Genomic DNA, 19415 nt, shown 5'->3' with positions numbered 1-19415 from the left:
AACGACCCGCGTGCGTCCGCTGATGTAAAATATCAAAATAAAACGGAGCTTGAGAAAAAGAGTTTAAAATCTACTATTCAAAACCTACAAAGGCGTAAACTAAAATGAAAGGAATATAAAAATAGTGACAGTCCAACAACAGGTACATAGCAGGTGACCACTGAATATTTTTTTGATTCATGATGGAAGATTTTTATTCATGTGAACAAGAGATCTAAAGCCTTGAAAACTAAGAATTTTACTATATATATATAGATAGATATATATATGGATCGGAGATGATCGTTTCAAAACTATGGGTTTTTTCGTCTTTTTAGTTCTAGCTTTTATTGTTAGTTCACGAGGGCAATACTACGACCCGGTGCTGTTTCAACAAGATGGAAAAGGAGAAGTATCCGGTAACAATATTATGATGTTTATTTATTTATTTATTCATTTGACCAAAGGATATTTTCTCGAACGTGATCTTTTGTTTTCTTTTTATAACAAAAATATTATATTTTCCGATTTTCTCTCTTAGTATTCAACATTGTTGTTTATAGAGCAGTTCTGTGTTTGGCAATCTACTTGGTGCTTATTGACTTCAAATTGTGAACTAATCATTGATCTAGACAGAAAAAAATTCATTTACGAGTAAATAGTAAAAAATATATATCTTCATATTCGTTAGAAAGAGAAATCAATTTGTATTCCTTGATCAATTACGAGAAATAATATTTTGAAAGTGGTTTTGAAAATGTAATTGTTTTCCCTTGATATACACTTTAACAACACGAAACAATGAGTAAGCCAAATAATTTTTTCGGGATTTCACGTCAAAATTAAAAACAAAACAAGGGGAAAAGAAAAATTAAAACATTTTACTACGGAGATTTTTACACAAAAAATACTAAGGAAGATAGGAGGGTAGGAATAAAGAAGGAAGAGAGAAGATAGAAAAATGTTGGAAATAAAGGAATCAAATAAGGTAAAAAAGAAGCAGGCAAGGAAGAAAGCAAGGAAGCAAGGAAGCAAGGAAGCAAGGAAGCAAGGAAGCAAGGAAGCAAGGAAGCAAGGAAGCAAGGAAGCAAGGAAGCAAGGAAGCAAGGAAGCAAGGAAGCAAGGAAGCAAGGAAGCAAGGAAGCAAGGAAGCAAGGAAGCAAGGAAGCAAGGAAGCAAGGAAGCAAGGAAGCAAGGAAGCAAGGAAGCAAGGAAGCAAGGAAGCAAGGAAGCAAGGAAGCAAGGAAGCAAGGAAGCAAGGAAGCAAGGAAGCAAGGAAGCAAGGAAGCAAGGAAGCAAGGAAGCAAGGAAGCAAGGAGAAGAAGATGGAATCACAGCAGCAAACCTGAAAAAGCACGCGTAGACATTCATTTTTTCGGCGCGTGATACACAGCCAAACCTTCAATCAATCTCTTTGTTAATTAATGATTTGGTATTGATTGGAAACCCTCTTATATGGATATGCGTATTCAGATTATACACGGGAACCCTGTAACATATGCCCCATATTGAGTAATGCCGTAGAGGGCCCTGGGCAGTATTGCACATCCTCTTTGCGAGGGACAGACAGAATAAAATGTTTGCCACTGGCAACTCAGTAATGAAGTGTTTTGATTGTTTATTTAACCAAATGTAGATCAAGGAACTCCAATTAATGATGAGAAACCCAACGATGACGAAAGAAAAGATCAAGGAGCTCCAATCAATAATGAAAAACTTAACGATGAAGAAATAAAAGAAGCTCCAGCAGATACAACTTCGAATATAAACACGAAAGTTTCGAACGCCGCCAGTAAAGCGACAGAAGATTTGAAAACATTGAATAGAGGTATTCAAACTATCAGTGGTCAATCTTATAGTAATTATGATAATATTTGCATGCTGTTCGACTACGCCAAATATCCAATGACCAAATGACCCAGTCACCCAGTCACCCAGTGACCCAGTGAACCAGTGACACAACAACTGCCTAACAACTTCATCGACTTTCACAGATATTAAAAGACAGCCAGGAGTTGTGGTTGAACGGTGGGATGGATTAGATGGTTATGATATCAAGAACCTAGTGCAGAGCTCACGTTATCCTACCCTACCCAATCTTGTTGATTACTCACCGACTTTCTCAGAGCCAGAAAATTGGGCTGATGCTTTTGGATCAAGAATCCGAGGATATTTTGTCCCTCCGCAAACAGGAAATTACGTATTTAGAATCAGTAAGTCGATTAGCTTGTCATTGTCATTGTCATTGTCATTGTCATTGTCATTGTCATTGTCATTGTCATTGTCATTGTCATTGTCATTGTCATTGTCATTGTCATTGTCATTGTCATTGTCATTGTCATTGTCATTGTCATTGTCATTGTCATTGTCATTGTCATTGTCATTGTCATTGTCATTGTCATTGTCATTGTCATTGTCATTGTCATTGTCATTGTCATTGTCATTGTCATTGTCCCCGTCCCTTTCCTTGCCATTGTCCTTGTCCCCGTCCCCGTCCCTGTCCCTGTCCTTGTCCTTGCCCCCGTCCTTGTCCTTGTCCTAGTCCTTGTCCTTCTCTTTCTTCTTCTTAACCATCTGCAGACATTTCAATGCTGCTTTGATTCTTCACAGGCAGCGACGCACAAGGTCAGTTTTACATCAGTACAGATGAGAACCCTAAGAAAAAAGTAATGATTGCAGAAGTATCTGGTGATCACGTAACAAAGAAGGGAGAATACGATAAGTAATAATACATAACTTTTTACCATGTAATATCTATAGTATTCTTGATCAGGTTTCTTGGTGTTGCAAGTGTCATTGCATTCTTGGTTACGTTACTTGGTATTGTATTCTTGGTCAGCTTTGTTGGTGTTGCAGGATGTATTGTATTCTTGGTCAGGTTTCTTGGTGTTGCAGGATGTATTGTATTCTTGGTTAGGTTTCTTGGTGTTACAGGATGTATTGTATTCTTGGTCAGGTTTGTTGGTGTTGCAGGATGTATTGTATTATGGCTCCTGTTTCTTGGTGTTGCAGGATGTATTCTTATTGATTCGTTTAATGTTTCATGGCCGTAGATTTCGTGAGCAACGCTCGCAAGACGTTTATCTCAACAAAGGAAAATACTACTATGTTGAAGCGCTGCATAAAGACCAATTCCTTGATGACCATGTAAGCGTTGAGGTTACTCTTCCCGATAAGACTGCATTCGCGCCTATCCCTTCAAAGTTTCTCTGGACTCTACCACCACCGAAGAAACCAGGTATTCTTGTCTCGTAGATAAAAATACTCAAACAAAGTTTCCTACACTATAATTATAAAAAGTGAAAAAAAGGCATGAACATATAAATAGGAAAGAGGAAAAGGGCAAGTCAGTAAAGTAGGAATGCAAGAAAACGAAAAAATACGAAAACAAATAGAAAAAAAAAAAGAATAAAAAAAGAAGAAATAAAAAATGAAGGAAGGACAGGTATAATGTATAGAGAGATTATAAAAGGAAACCTAAAATATGGGAGAAGGGAAGAACGAAGAGGACCACAGTAAGGATGAAAATAAAAAACCATCAAAGGGTTTAAAAGGAAGGAAAAGGGTTGGAAGGAAAAAAATAATATAGAAAAGGTCGCGGGGGGAAAAGAGAAACAGAAAAATAAAGAATGAAGGAAGAACAATAAGTATCACCTCAGGTATTAAAATACGAATAACACGGATACCATTCCTTTCCAGGAAAAGAAGAAGATCCTCTTGCACTTTTAAAAATAGCAGCAAAAGCCGGGGCACAAGCTGGTGCCACGCTAGGTCAAAAAGAAGCAGCAGAAAAGGGAGCTCAGGCAGGAGCTTTAGCAGGGGAACGAGCTGGCGTTCAAGCTGGAGCCGCAGCAGGTGCAGTTGCAGCCCGTCAAGCTGCTACAGCTATTGCCATGAAAACACTATCGGAAGCCTTAAGGAACATTTCCCTTCAGAGACAAGTCAATGTGTTCACCCCGAGAGGTGGCTCAGTGGCATCAGCTGCAGCCAATGTTCAAGTGGGCGGAGGGGCTGGGGCTACTGCAGGGGCTCAGACGGGCTCGACTGGCAGCATTAAAACAAAGGAAGTCAGTACAGGTGGAGGTGCAGGCGGCGGTAATGTTACAGGAAAGGGTAAAGAAAAGAGCACGGGTCCAGAATTCCCCGTGGTTGAACCAAAAGCTGGACAAAATGTACAAGTCTTGGCTAAAACGTTCGTTACTGTTTCTGGCTCCGCAAGTAAAGGTTAGTTAATTAACAGAGAAAAAGAAAATAATAAGTTGGAAGAGAAAAGAGAAAATTATCTGATTCGCTGTCAGTGGCTGGTTTAGGAAATGGGGCGCGGAAGAGGTACCGGTCTTGACAACATCTTTATAGATAGGAAGTCAACGTTCATTAAAAAAATATCCCTGCTAAAAGGAGGGGATCTAGATTTCGATTTCAATTTCGATTTTGATAAACATTTCATTTTCAGATTTTGATTTTAATTTTGGTGTCGAGTTAGATTTTGATTTGATTTTGATTTTGATTACAGTGGTTATTGGCAGCTATTATATAATTCATTCCATGAACATTCCCGCTACTCATGACTTCCACAAGAATCTTTGTTGGAGGGGACTATTTGGGCGCGTGGTTTTAGGGAGAAGATGCCAGGTCTACATAGCAAGAAAAGGCTTCAAATCACACGAGGAGGGCCAGCAAACAGTCTCGTGGGAATCTGCCTGTGCGCCCGGGTACTACATCATTCAAAAGAACTACAACTTCAAGCTCGCAAAACTGGAACAGACGGAAAAGTTTTGTAAGTTTATAATAAATAGTTCGACAATCATGGATTGACCCAATCTAATATTTTGCTATTTCCTTCAAACCTTATCATCAATACCGCGAAACAGCGTCCGGGCCACTGATCAAAGTCAAGCACGGCTAACTCACAGATTGAATTGAAATTGATCATGTTAGGTTTTGGGAAGGGAGGAAAACCGGCGGAAATCCATCTCGGAGAAAAATCGTCGAACCCTCACGTGTCGCCGAGTCAAGGTATCGAACCCTAGACCCCAGAGGCCAGAAGCGAGTATAAATGGTGGCTGCGCCACCATTGATTTCATATTTCACACTATGTGTCATTCCTTTGACTGTTATTTCTTCCTTTATCGAATTCCGAGAAGATATTTCTTGGAAATATACATGAATATGATAAACTTTTGCTAAACATTTCACTCCGCTTATTCAGATCTTGCAGCAACGTTTGTAGCGTTCAGGACATTAAAATTTCCAGAGGCCTTCATGTTCGAGCTGTTACATAAAGGATGGTTTATGTGTGAGAGTAGGAATTCCAATTTCCATATAACTAATCTTGTGGCACGCTATAATGAACCCACCATCACTTGGATACAGCGATGCTCTTTCGTAATACGAGTGATCAATGCAAATGAGAATCCGATGATGAATTGCTTCTTCGTGCTTCCCGTTGTCCCTCAGAAACCAACCTCAGCCCCGAAGAAGAACATTACTACGCTTCCGCCGGCAATCCTGACGACGCCTGCGCCGACAACCATTCCAACAGAGATTATTCATTACGGTAAGAAAATTCAAATGTTTAAAACTTTATCAATACGCTGATCAAAACCAGGGCATAGCTAACTCACAGATTAAACCCTAAACAACCTCTGCGCTTATCTAAGTCAGAGCTGGGTTAATTAGTCAGGGCATGGTTAACTCACAGATCGAACCATGAAACAACCCTGGGCTGATCTAAATCAGTGGCATGGCTCTCTCACATATCGAATTGGAATTTAGCTTGTTAGGGTTTTCTATGGGAGACCCCGAGAACCCACAGGTGAGAGGCGTGTGCACTACTGCTAAATGCACCTTTTTCAGAATTACTTTGCGGAGGAGTAGAGCTAGCTCTTTTGTTTTTGGTATCGGTTTGAAAAAAATAAGACCCATCCCTAACACCGTTAATGATTCAATAGCCAGCATTTGTGCAATTATAGAGTCTGTAAAGAGTAATTATCTTGTCAGTTTTAAATTTTTTCTGATAACTTCCGGTGGCGCAATGCTTTGCTCCAAACACTCGCGCGTAGGCATCCATTAAATGCTGGTTATCTCGAAAACAAGCTATGGAAACCCCATTTTTCTTTTCGTATTTAGAATCAGCATTAGATTTCACTTTTCACGTCATATGAAGAAAACATTTTCCAAAATTAGCTACGATGATAGGGAACTGTTCAGGTATTAGATCAGCTTTTCTCTGTTTCTACTTAACTCTCTCTTATTGGATTCGCTCCAAGTCCTTCGTTTTTTGGCAGCCAACCAATAGAAAGAATGCCTTCTGGTTGATAATAAATTTCAACGTACGCAATGATTTGACCATTTTTTAATTCATTCGGGTATTAATGTTTTTTTCTCCTAGACATATGCCTAAAGATTCAGTTTGTCAATAATGCCGGCTTCCCGTACCGACTCTTCTCAAGTCTTAAACCCGGCGGATACTTCGTGTACGGACGCGTCTTTGTTGTGAAATACGTGCTACCAAAGAAAAGTAAAGCAACTACAGCAGCACCAAACAAACCTACAGAAGCAAGTGCTAAATATCTTGGGCAGAGAACCAACATAGCACAGGCACCACAACAACACTTAGTTAGGAAAGAGGCTATGAATCATGCGTTGGATGGAAAGCACAGATATTTGCGAGCAGTGAACGAAGACGAAAAAATGGTTGTTAAAGCCAAAGAAGATATTAAAATAAAAAGACATCTTAAAGGATCTGACAAAAGGAAGACAAAGAAGGATAGTGGAAATAAAAGAGCAAACTCTAGAAGTACGAGAAAAACGATAAAAAACGAAGATAAAAAACACGAATTAAGGAGAAGTAGAGAAAAACAAAGTGTTGGAAGTAAAAAGTCTGCCACGCATCTCGATGGTGGCAATGCGAGCGCAAAAGACGTACTTGAGAGAATAAGTACTAAAAACACGATCCACAAGAGTAATCAGTCTCCAGATTCCCAAAGACGATCTGAAGTCAAACCATCAGATAAATCCGCAGAAGAGGTTTTAAATGAGATATCGCCAGCATCAATAGCCTCGAGTACACCACAAGCTGATAGGATCGAGAGATTCCCTCGCCCACGAGATACTATTGCAAATGCTTTTACGCATATTATATTCAGTGCGGAGGATCCACTGAAGCGGTTCGAGTTGCTTATTGATGGAAAGAAAAACATTACACTGATAATCAGTCAAGATTGTTCAAATCCCATGGAGCTTAAACTGACCATTTCTAAAAGGCCATTCACAAGTAAGTAACAATGTAACGCTTAACACCAGAAGCTTTTTATTGGCGATTTAATCTTTATAGTAGCGTTTATCTCCAACACTGATCCTATAGGTCCGCCTAATCTTTTCGGAAATTTATTTTCGTTAGAATTAATTTGAGTTTATTACATGATAGATGGACAGTCATGGTAAAAACAACAACAACAACAACAACAACAACAAAAGAACAAACGGACGAATAAACAAGCAAACCAGCTATTGAGCCAACCAAACAACACACACAAAAATACACAAAGTAGGGCAAATAAAACAAAGAAGAAATAAATTTTAACCTAAAATATTTAATATATATATTTTTTATTTTTTCAAGCAATGCCGCCACCTACTACAATAGTTACGACACCTTCAAAAACAGTCTCTCCGATCCAAAAAACAACTCCAGCTCCTCCACCCCCACTTCCCTTTCCTCCTCCGCCACCTCCTCCTCTACCACCACCACCACCCCCAGTACCTCCACCAACAGCCCCTACGACACCTCCAACTACCCCTCCACCGAGCACAGCTCCCAGCACAACCCCCAAACCTACTCTACCGCCTACTACTGCTGGTCCTCCTCCTCTACCACCGACAGTGGTTCCACCACCACCGCCTCCGTTGCCACCGCCACCTCCACCCCTACCTCCTCCTCCTTCTCCTCCTCCACCTCCTCCTCCTCCTACGACGCCACCTCCTCCACCTACAGGTAATTATCAGCTAAATAAATTAATTCAAAATATATATCGATCAGTGATAGGCAAACACTGCCGGTTGGACAACGACCAGAGAGTATTCTATTGTTTGGTATATATCACTTGAAATAATCTCAAAGATGTTATAATCAGCCCACAATGATATATATATGCTAATAATGCCAGTCATCTGCTATCGTCCACGAAGTGTTGCTTGGTATAAATCAGTTTAAATAGCTTCCTCATGAATATGACTACAAGTCTTGAGTGAAGGGCAAACAGTGCCCATCATGCCCAATTATCCGTGTGCATTTCTAGTAAAAGAAATGTTTCAAAACTTTCACACGCACATGGGACTAAAATGGCGTCTATTCATAGCAATCCTTCGCAATTTAATTTAATTATATTGAATGAACTGATAGTTTCTAATTATATCCTTTTTCAGTCATTGTCGTACCACCAATTGAAGGTAAGATTAACTCTCTTATATTTATTACCAGAAGTAAAACGTACCATCACACTTAATTGGCTTCTTTATCACAAACGATAAGCGCTCAACTAGCAACCGCAATGTCCGAGTTTACACGTGGATGAGTGCCCAAAATATGAAAGCCAAAAAGTGTGTTTTCGTGGGAATAACATTTATTCCCAAGAGAATGGATAGAATAAGAAAGGACGTGGCAGCCATGTTATATGTCATAACCAATGAATTCGTTGAGAAATCTAATGTTAATTTTTCAACATGGCGCAATTGACGTCATTTGAAAATGACAAATAGGTTTGGAGTGGTATTCAAATGACATCACAGACGCCATGCTGGATAAACAAAACACTATGGTCCCTCCAAATCTATTTGTCATTTTTCAAATGACGTCATAAACGCCATGTTGGATAAACATAACCATATCATGTGATTAAAAAAAGAATCCCCTCTAAATCTATTCGTTATTTTCAAATGACTAATCAGACGCAAAGTTGAAAAAAAAAGATTTTCCAGCAAATTGAATTGGTGTATGACATTGTTTTGGAATTCCAATCAGGATGCATGCCTACCCATGAGGGAACATCTGAAGGTGCCTGCTGCGTGTTCCCGTTCATCTACCAAGGAGTGAAGCAACATGGCTGTATCCGAGCTGAAAGGAAGTTCAGATGGTGTGCTACGACAAGTAGCTACGACAAGGACAAGCAGTGGGGATTCTGTCCGCGTAAGTCGAACGTAATTAGGGAAATAATTTTTACATAGAGCGTCAGTAGCTGGTTTCTCAAACAGTTTCAACCGCGTTGCGTGACCTTGAATAAAAGTTTCTGCTGTAATCGTAGAACAATAATTTTGTACTAAGGATAATGAAATGCTCAATATCAAAGCTTTGAACTCTAAACCAATATTTTTTTGATACATTTCTTTGCTCACCAGATTGTTATCTTGCCCATGGGGGCACTGGTGCAGGAGAATGTTGCCACTTCCCGTTCGTCTACGAAGGTAAAATGTACATGCAGTGTTTGAAGGACAGTAATGGGAAGCCCTGGTGCGCAACGACGTTCAGTTTTGACCATGATAAGAAATTTGGATACTGCGGAGGTAAGCTCTAGATTATAGAACAAGAAAAAATCATTTAAACAGAGTATACATATAAATGTTGCATGACTGATGAAAGCCGTGCCGTGATTGTGTCGGTGCTGTTTCAAATATTCTGATTGGATCGTGATAAAAATTTCGAGGGAATGGTTGTGTTATATGATTTTGAATAGTAGCATACTATAGCAGATGCTTTATATTTTTGAAGTTATTGTAAAAAGTTGACTGTCGTGAATCAGGACGCTTGGGCAAAAACCTAATCTCTTAATGGTCGACCTCTGTGCGATTTCACTGAAAGTCACCAACAATTTGTGTAAGAATAAACGACTCTGTATAAAACTCTAAAAACAGTAGTAAAGAATAGATTTAAGCAAATATAAATAACAACCGCCACAACGACGACGACGATGTAAAAATACGACATAGCCAGCTGCAGGAGGCCCAACACATTAAAATAAAATAAATCATTAAGTAAACTGCGACATTTTGTACACCGTATTGGCACCACAAATCTTGTCTTTCTGCCTTTAATCTCTGTTTAATTTTAAAAACTTGCTGGAATGCAAAACTTCAATGGAATGCATTTTCAGGTCGTGCCTTATGGTTTTGTTTCTTTCGTTCGTCGTATTTCTAAATTTCCGTTTATTAAATTTGATAATAAACTTTCTTTGTCCGGATTCTAGGACTTAGGTGAATATGTATATAAGCACGGTATCTTATGACACTTAGATAAAGTTTTTGATAACATTTCCCCTCGAGTTGAACGGAGGAGGAAGAAAATTTAGGTTCCGAAACCTCAAAATGCATTCCAAAGACTTGTTACAGTTTTCCTTCGGTAACCGTATTTCTTCCTCCTCCAAATAGACCCACAAAAGACAACACCTGAGAAATGTCCACCAGGTTGTGCCATCAAATGCCAACCATCTTGCCCTGTCCAATGTTGTACTGGTTCAAAACAAGCAGCGCAAACTTGTCCAGAAAAATGTGCAACACTGTGTTCATCAGATTGTCCTACGAAATGCTGTTTGGAAATAGTAGTACCTAAAGAATCAAACGTTGAAGAATGCCCACCACAGTGTGCCAAGGAATGTCAGCCAGAGTGTCCTGCCAAGTGCTGCACGGGTGTACTTAAGCTTGCAAATACCAAACCTGGAACACAGGAATGTCCAAAGGAGTGCTTGGTATCTTGCAAACCTTATTGCCCGGAGAAATGCTGCGTTGGAGAGTTAATTCCTATAAGTATCCAGAGAGATCATTGCCCTAATGAATGTCTTCGGTCGTGTTTGCCAGGGTGTCCTTCGAAGTGTTGCAGTGGACTATTGATCGAAGATAAGACAATCATTACTGGGTTGCCTTGTCCAGAACAATGTTCCCCATCTTCCTGTAAGCATGAATGCCCAGCAAAGTGTTGCGTAACAATTTCTAAAACGAACGAGTGCCCTCCACAATGTTCATCTCAACCGTGTGGGCCAACCTGTCCTGTCGAGTGTTGCACACCCAAAAACATTTCCGAACCAGCCATAGCTGGTTGCACACAAGAATGCCTAACCTCATGCAAGCCTGATTGCCCAGCGAAATGCTGTGCTGCAAAATGCCCACCAGAGTGTGCCCAATCATGCGGCCCTAATTGTCCTGCCATTTGCTGCCCAAACGTACCATTGCCAACTAGCCAGAATTGTCCTAAAGAATGTTCAGCCTCAACTTGTAAGCCTGATTGCCCAGCAAAATGCTGTACGACGGTTCTTACTCCACTACAACCAGGATCGAATTGTCCATCGATATGTTTCCAGACATGCCAACCTGACTGCCCGGCAAAGTGTTGCAAGGGAGCCTCATCTGTTGATAAAAATCCGGAAACTTGCCCAGCGGAATGTGCACAGAAATGCAAACCTGGTTGCCCTCCGAAATGCTGTTTGATCGTTCTCACACCAATGAAACAAGAAAAGGACAATTGTCCATCCTCATGCTTGCAGTCATGCCAACCACTCTGCCCAGTTAAATGTTGTCAAGAGTTAAAACCAGAAAAAGAAACCGTTTCTGCCTCGACTCCGGAACCTTGTCCTCCTTCTTGCAGCTGGGCTTGTTTACCAACGTGTCCGCTACGATGTTGTCCGAAATCCTTCCCAGGAGAGGATACGTTGCCTGGATCTACCAAGGTGGCCCCTTGTCCCCCTCCATGCCTCATTTCCTGTAAACCAAACTGCCAATTCAAGTGCTGCCTAGCAGCCTTTACAGACCCGACAGCTAGAACAAGCGTAGCGGCACCAACCCTTGGAAGTTGTCCTACATCATGTTATACAAAGTGTACTCCTTCTTGTCCAGTGAAATGTTGTTCGATTGTTGTCACTTACGATAAGAAAAATAGCATAAAGAACGCAAAGACTCCCATAAGATCGAAATTTTAGTATTGTCAAGAGAACGGAAATAATTTAGGAACATGGTCTGGTCTTTTAAACCTCTTTGCGTGATGAAAAGATGGTGATTTCGAAAGGAAAGCTTGTTCGATGTTACACATGGCCGCCATGTTGATTGACGATAACAAAGCATCCCTCATTAGTTTCTCTCGTTAGATGAACGGGCATCGCGGCCGTTTCATTCTTATTTATATCTCGAGGGATTTTGAGTCACTGTGGATGCCCTCTAAGAATACATGCTGAATTTTCCTTGGAACTCGGCTTCACTGAAAAAGGGTCTTTAAAGCTGTGCTAATTATATAAAGCTTCGCCTAAAATTCAATAATCGTGGTCACCTTAAAACACTGATCGCACTCAGCTGTTATAATTAGCAAAATTAGAATATTTAAGGGCGCAAAAATGTGTTTTAATAAGACAAGAACTTTTGTACTATGTCAGTAAAGCAAGCTAATCATCAGGCTACAAGTATTTTAATAAAGACTTCTTAATAGTAATATTATATTAAACTTCAAGTAAAATGTGAGCAAAAAACCTATTGTATGCCTTGAACTTAAAACAAATTTACATGTTGGTTTTCTTATTCTTAAAAATAAAATGGAGACAAAAATCATGTCAGTTGGCACTGCTTACTAATTCTTCTCATTCCACGAAGCCGAAAATAGGTTGCATGCGCATTGTGCTAGGTATGTTATTGAAAAAAAATCGTATTGCGATTTTGAGGCGGCAATACCGACACCAGGGTAAAACGTTTGCACATGCGTGCACTTCAGCACGTTTTTTGAAGAGTTTGAGTGAGAAAATAAATGTTTGTTTTCTCCAAGTATACAAGAAAGTTCGCGAGTATACTTTTGTCAGACCAAGATACTGTATTAACAAACACAATATGAAAGGATTACCCTTAAGTTTCAAGCATGGACACTAAGTTTTGGCATTTTGTGAAGTCCAATTTATCAGGCATGTTTGAAAGTCAAATTTACATATGTTTTGAGTAATTTGCATACGGATTCAGAGCATGCGCAGACGTTTTTCACTCGTGTCGGCAAAATATTGACGGCTAGTTGGGAGAAAATATATTCCGTCTTGGGCTGAGTCGCAAAGCGACGGAGTCAAATGCGGAAAATATTTTCTTCCAAGGCCGACAATATTTTGGTTTGTGGCCGTCACAAAATCGTAATTAGTTTTGTATCGCGATTCTCCAATTTTTCAGTTCAAAAATAAAGAAAAAAGCAGGGGAAGCAATCCTGATTTGCTTCAGATTCTCACTACCTTACATGCAGTCGTCTCCCTAACAACGGTTTCTGGAAGGTTCGAGAAAATGGATGCTAGGCGTTTTTAAAAACTTTGTTTTCATCAAAATTCCACTATCATTATAATAAAATTAGATGAAGTTCAAGATAATTTCATTGCTTGGACTGTTTACAGATTTATTTTTCTTTTTATACTGATTTCTTTATATCCTATTGCATTGAAAATGTGCTCGTCAAGTGTTCGCTCAAGCAAGTTTGACATTTTTGAGTTTACAAAACCGAAGCAAGCTTTATCTTTTTTTTTTAAATCTTTGGTTATTATGATTGTTTTAAAAACTTTCTGGGCTATGAATTTATCATTCTACTCGGTAACACAATTCATCAATAAAGGAATAAATGATTCTACGATTTCTTCGTCATTCAATTTGTAAGTTTTAAAAAGTCTAATTTCTTCGAAGCGTAAGTATGAAAGAAAAATTTTGTACGATATTTTTCACTCACCTTTAGCAGAAAGTCCAAGATATTTAGCTTGTTATTTCCCTATCCTTGTATAACGTCGTCAGAAAATAGTTCGTCTCATATAGTTGTAAAAGAGCAGAAGAAGTTTTCTTTCAGAGAACGGTTGCATTATGAAAACAGACGTCGATACCGAAAAAGTGCTATTTTCGCCGTCAATCAAATGCTACCAGCCAATCGCGCGCAGCAATTCTGAGCCGTCAATACCGTCGACAATACCACATTATATTGATGGTTCTCTCTCGATCAAATTTATAGGAGAATCGCGATACTTTAACATATCCATAAAGTAATCACAAAAATACGTTAAACTTAAAGTTTTAATAATTCGTGTGATGAAAGACTTGAAATTGCTAAAACCTTTTTCAACATGCGTTTTTGAGGTTTATTAGTTTATCAACAATAGTATTATTGCTTTTTCGTGTTTAACCAATAAATAAAGTTGGTTATCACTAACGTGAAATTAAAACCAACCCCCCTCCCGAATCTGGCGATAAATTTCCAGACTATCGAAGTAAATGAATACATAAATATACAAACATCAAATCAACCGCGAATAGACTTAAAATACCGGCAAGGTCACCCTGTGGCACTGCACGGTAGAGCAAGGTACGGTGAAGCATGTGGCAAGGTAAATCACGGCACGGTAATGCATAGCAAGGTATAGCACGGCACGGTAAAGCATGACACAATCTCGGTACGTGGCACAATACAATACAATGACTTATAATATCCTATCACAGTTTTTAACTTACCACCCCTGTTCGTATCGTAAAGTTTTTGTCAGTCACACAAAAACTGTTCTATGCTCGCCTATTTTTGTGTCAAAAATAAATTTATTATTTAATCAAATCCGTTAAGTTAATATTATTTGATTTTAGTTGATAATACTTATATTGATCAAAGCCTTACCTTTTATCCCTAGCTCATGCTCCAGGATCTTATCCAGTTGCCAACCTCCCTCCACTGCCGGTATGCCAGCCATCCTGCATGGGACATTGCACTGATACCTGTCCTGATTACTGCTGCACACTAGGAACAAAACAAAAGTTAACAAAACCTCACCCAGCTGCTTGTCCAGCAATATGCGCTACGAAATGTCAACCATTTTGTCTTATACGTTGTTGCAAAGGAGGAGCAAAGCAGTTTAATATCGACCTAAAGATTCCAGAGACGCAGATGACAACAACACCAAGACCCTGCCCGACGATCTGTTTCCAGACGTGTTTGCCTGATTGTCCAATCAGATGCTGTCAAGAATCGGGGGCACAAAAGCTCGGATCCATAGCGAGAACTGAGTCCAATGACGATGTGTGCCCATCGTCGTGCATAAAAGAGTGTGGACCGAATTGTCCTGTCAAATGCTGTGCCGCACTTCCAAAACAGATTTCAGTTCTTATACATAGCAAACATACCAAACATGGATGTCCAATCACATGCTCCAAATCTTGCAACCCCGATTGCCCAATTAGGTGTTGCTCTGGCAACCCAAAACATGTGTCAATCATTGTGAATACTAATCCAAGTCTAAGTGGATGCCCTTCTTCTTGCAGTCAAAGTTGTCTGCCTCCATGCTCAACCAAGTGCTGCAACGGGGCAGAAAACCCCAAACCAGTTACTATTATCATTGATCCAGAAGGAAAATCGTCAGCTTGCCCACCTTCTTGTGCGAAGAATTGTGGCCCAGATTGTCCTGTTAAGTGTTGTCCTGGATACCTCACAACGTCTAACAACACAGGTGTTTCTACAACGGCATCTCAATGTCCAAAGATTTGTCTTAACAAATGTTTAGCATTTTGTCCTATAAAATGCTGTAAAAAGAAAACTCCATCGTGTCCTGTAGTGTGCTTCACAAACTGCATCTCGTCTTGTCCTTTAAAGTGTTGTGCCAAGACGACATCTAGCCAACCTAATTGTCCACCGGGATGTAAAGTGAGTTGTGAACCATCCTGTCCACTACGGTGCTGCACAGATCTTGTAATTCCAACAACCACACCTAGTACAAACGTGAATGCCATCACTTGTCCCACCATCTGTGCAATAACCTGCAAACCATTTTGTCCAGTTAAGTGCTGCTCCGTGATCATGACTTCCAAACCAGGCCAGTTAACTGCAAGCCTAGCCTTTACTACAAATGCTCCGTGTCCTGCAATATGTAAAGAAATTTGCAAACCGAATTGTCCAATTATGTGTTGCCCTGGTTTATTGTCTGCTACGGCTGGCCCAATCATCACTGTAACGACTCCAAGTACTTCTACATGCTTACCGATTTGCATTCTAACATGCCTGCCTACTTGTCCTGTCAAATGTTGTCCAGCTATCACTACACCCCATACACAACGTCCAACTATGCTTAGTACCAAATCAGAATCAACTTGTCCCTCTTCCTGCGTTACCACGTGTCTACCAGAATGTCCTATCAAATGCTGCCCTCAGCTACAAGCAGTTAATGCATACAAGACAACAGCTACGTGTCCACCGTCCTGCTCCGTGGTTTGCTTACCTAAGTGTCCAATGCATTGTTGTTCACCGGAAAAGTCAAAGGAAACTTTTCCAACTGTTGCTACATTGCCAAATAACAAGCTTTGTCCTCCATCCTGTGCCATCACATGTCTTCCTATGTGTCCTGTACAATGTTGCACAGATATCAAAATCCAGTTGCCAAAGGCTATACTTCCTCTTACACCTGCTCCTACCCCGACCCCGGCTTCGCTTCCGCCTCAACCACCTCCACCCTTCTACCCCCCACTTCCACCTCCGCCTCCACCTCCGCCTCCACCTCCACCTCCGCCTTCGCCCTCCTACCCTACTCCTGCCCCGCCTCCTCCCTCTTACCCTTCACCTCCATCTCTTCTTCCTCCCCCTCCTCCCATTCCTTCTCCTTCGCCACCACCGCCGCCAACACCGGCTCTCCCTTACATACCGCCACCGCCACCGCCACCAGCACCCCCATCCCCATCTCCAGCACCCCCACCACCACCACTTCCTCCTCCATCTCTTTCTGCACCTCCAGATTGCCCACCATCGTGTGCCCATGCCTGTGTAGCAAGCTGCCCAATACAATGCTGCACAGACTTACTAACTGTTAAACCTGAGGAACTGGCGCCTGATCCAGAACCAAACCCTCTAATATCCAAATACACAGACTTTCAGTTAACGGACAAAATCTCCGGAGACCTTTCTTCCGCAAACTGTCCGTCGATTTGTTCAGAAGTTTGTCTGCCCTCGTGTCCTCCGCGCTGCTGCATGGGTTCTCAAACGAATGGTGTTCCAAGACACACTTTATCTTACTCGGTCCATCTTCCTTGCCCGCGAGGCTGCGAATTGTCCTGTTATAAAACTTGTCCAGGACAGTGTTGTGGACGGGGAGTAAAAACAATGCAGTACCACAAGCCGTACGTTAGTGCCCGCGTAAAGATACTATCACCACATACGAGATCAAGAACCCCTGCCTATCACGGGTCCCTTGCTGGGATCCCTGCGACAAGAATGATGTCATGGCAGGAACTCGACACTAGGAAAGCATCGCTTCCATCTTCATCTCATACATTTAGACCTAGAAATCAATTTATAAAAAGTCAACTGTCGCTACACTCACCACCAGAACTTTATAGTTCCAATTCGAAGGATCTCAGAGCACGATCGGAGGTTTTGTGTCCTGCTGAATGTCAAGTTAGATGTACAAGAAACTGTCATCCATCATGTTGTAACGACAAGAATAGACCGGCAAGTAAGTAAGCACATTCTTAGTAAACAACGAATAATATTAAACAGGTCTTTTTAGTTTGGGCTTGAAGCTTTCTCATTTGAGAATAATATCATTTGTTTAAGTTGCGTCCATAATTATGCATGTTCTCATGCGCAACCGTTAAATCAAGAAATGGTACTCTAGGGAATGACGCACGGTTTGACATAGAATAACATTGCGCCCAAACTAAAATATTTATTGTTTACTGTTAAACTAATTTCTTTAGCGTTGCCGTTGAACAAAAGAAACATTAATGTTCAAGGGAATGAGACGTAATCTGAAAACTTTGTTCTTTGTAGGCTGTAAGAGTAAAATAAGAACAACGAGAGGGAACGTTCCAGAAGGCTCCTGCTGCGTGATTCCATTTGTCTACGAAGGAGTCGTCAGCTGGCGATGTTCGAAAAGCGATAGCAATAGAATCTGGTGCTCAACGACTACGAATTTTGACAGAGATAGAAGATGGGGATACTGCCTTTTCAATTGAATTTAATATCTAGCGTAGCTTTTAGGTTTTTGTCTTGACATGACGAATACCACAAGGTACGCGATGTCTTTCGTCGTTCTAAATTTGAAGCACTAGTATTACCTCAATATCTAAAACCTGAAGAGTTTTGTCTATACATGCTCTCGTGAAAATATTTTAATCGAGAAAATGATAGCTGGCCAAGCGCGAGCGCAGAGCTAATAGCGAAATACATGCCATTTTTCGTACATTATATTTCATCAAGAGAATATGAAGTATTGTATTCACTTATTCCAACGTGGAATAAAACATTATTTATCTATCATTATTTATTCCAAAGAAAAAACAAAGTAAATGAAAAATGAATCTTATGAGTTACCTTTACCACGCTGCAGTCGAAGTTATCCCCACGAGATTAAAAACCTTTGGTTATGCCTGTGTAAACTCATTCTGAATAGCTTGAATGGGAGGCTACTTGAAGGGGGGGGGATGGTATCAAAGCCCTAGTTCCAACCAAATTAAATGCCAGTCGCGTAATAAAGTTCCAAACGCATTGGAAACTTGCCGTACCTCGAGGTGTTATTAGAGTTTAAGAATAGTAATGGTAGTATTTAGATTGAAGTGGTATGGGGTTATCAGGATATTTGGAAAATCATTTGGCTGTGTCATGGTCATAGTTTCAGAATATTTCAAATAGCTATTTGTTCAATTACACTGTGCATGGTCTACTTTTATAGTATTGTATTGTTCACCAGAACAATTATTGTTGTATTCTATCTTACTTTTGTATCCTAAATTAAAAAAATATTCATGTATTCTTCGTTTGCATATGACGTCATAGCCGCCATCTTGGTTGAATGAACCTTTTCACACCCTTCCTTCTTGCTCGATTTTATTTGTGTCTCAAACGACTTATACGCTAAAGGACAAAGCTGCCATGATTCAGTGGTGTTAAGAGCGACTGTCCAGAAATATCGAGCAAAATCGAAAATTTGTGGCCACAATCAAAAAAATAAAAGTCCTTCATTTTTGGTCTGTAGACACTGTTTGATGTGTTTATGAACGTACTGGGGTCGGTTTTTCGATCTACGTAAAAAATCCGGATTTTTTGAAAAAAACGATTTCACCCCGTGTCGGTCTAAAAATTGCTCAAGAAACGGCTGCGAATTACGCTTTCAAAAACATTCTCGCTCCAAGTGAAAACCCAAGTTACAATCAAATTTGCAACTGAATTCAAGAAAAGGGGTGTTGAACAATTGTTCCAGGTGATTTTAGACGTTTTAAACTAAACTTTAGATAGAAAAAATTGCATTCTTCCAGCACAGTTATTCACAGTCTCGATTTTACCTCACATTTATAAAAGCGATTTTTTGCATGTGGCCATTCTCCAATTTTTACAAAACTCAAGCTGTACAATGTTCAAATGATAGAATAACACGAACTACAAAAATTAGTTTGGGTTTTTTCACAGGCCTTATGAAAACGTTATG

At 40.2% G+C, this 19415-nt stretch overlaps 1 protein-coding gene across 1 annotated transcript; it reads left to right on the top strand.

The window, feature by feature from the left end:
* The first annotated feature begins 213 nt into the window (after positions 1–213).
* LOC116289382 (uncharacterized) lies at positions 214–18684 on the top strand. Its single transcript, XM_089025014.1, has 18 exons — positions 214–398; positions 1616–1807; positions 1974–2192; positions 2590–2701; positions 3033–3217; positions 3679–4203; positions 4493–4756; positions 5189–5536; positions 6371–7255; positions 7604–7975; positions 8407–8430; positions 9002–9166; positions 9376–9540; positions 10402–11941; positions 13657–13661; positions 14640–16695; positions 16906–17444; positions 17762–18684. Exons 1-18 carry the CDS (start codon positions 296–298, stop codon positions 17944–17946), a joined length of 7884 nt encoding a protein of 2627 aa, XP_088881140.1. The 5' UTR covers positions 214–295; the 3' UTR covers positions 17947–18684.
* The last annotated feature ends 731 nt before the right edge of the window (positions 18685–19415 follow it).

Source organism: Actinia tenebrosa, unplaced genomic scaffold, assembly GCF_029948245.1.
Source record: "Actinia tenebrosa isolate PJP-AT-01 unplaced genomic scaffold, QUT_ActTen_1.0 PGA_scaffold9__36_contigs__length_13948895, whole genome shotgun sequence".
In the NCBI taxonomy this organism is placed as follows: Eukaryota; Metazoa; Cnidaria; class Anthozoa; order Actiniaria; family Actiniidae; genus Actinia; species Actinia tenebrosa.
This window is presented reverse-complemented; position numbering and strand designations above follow the sequence as displayed.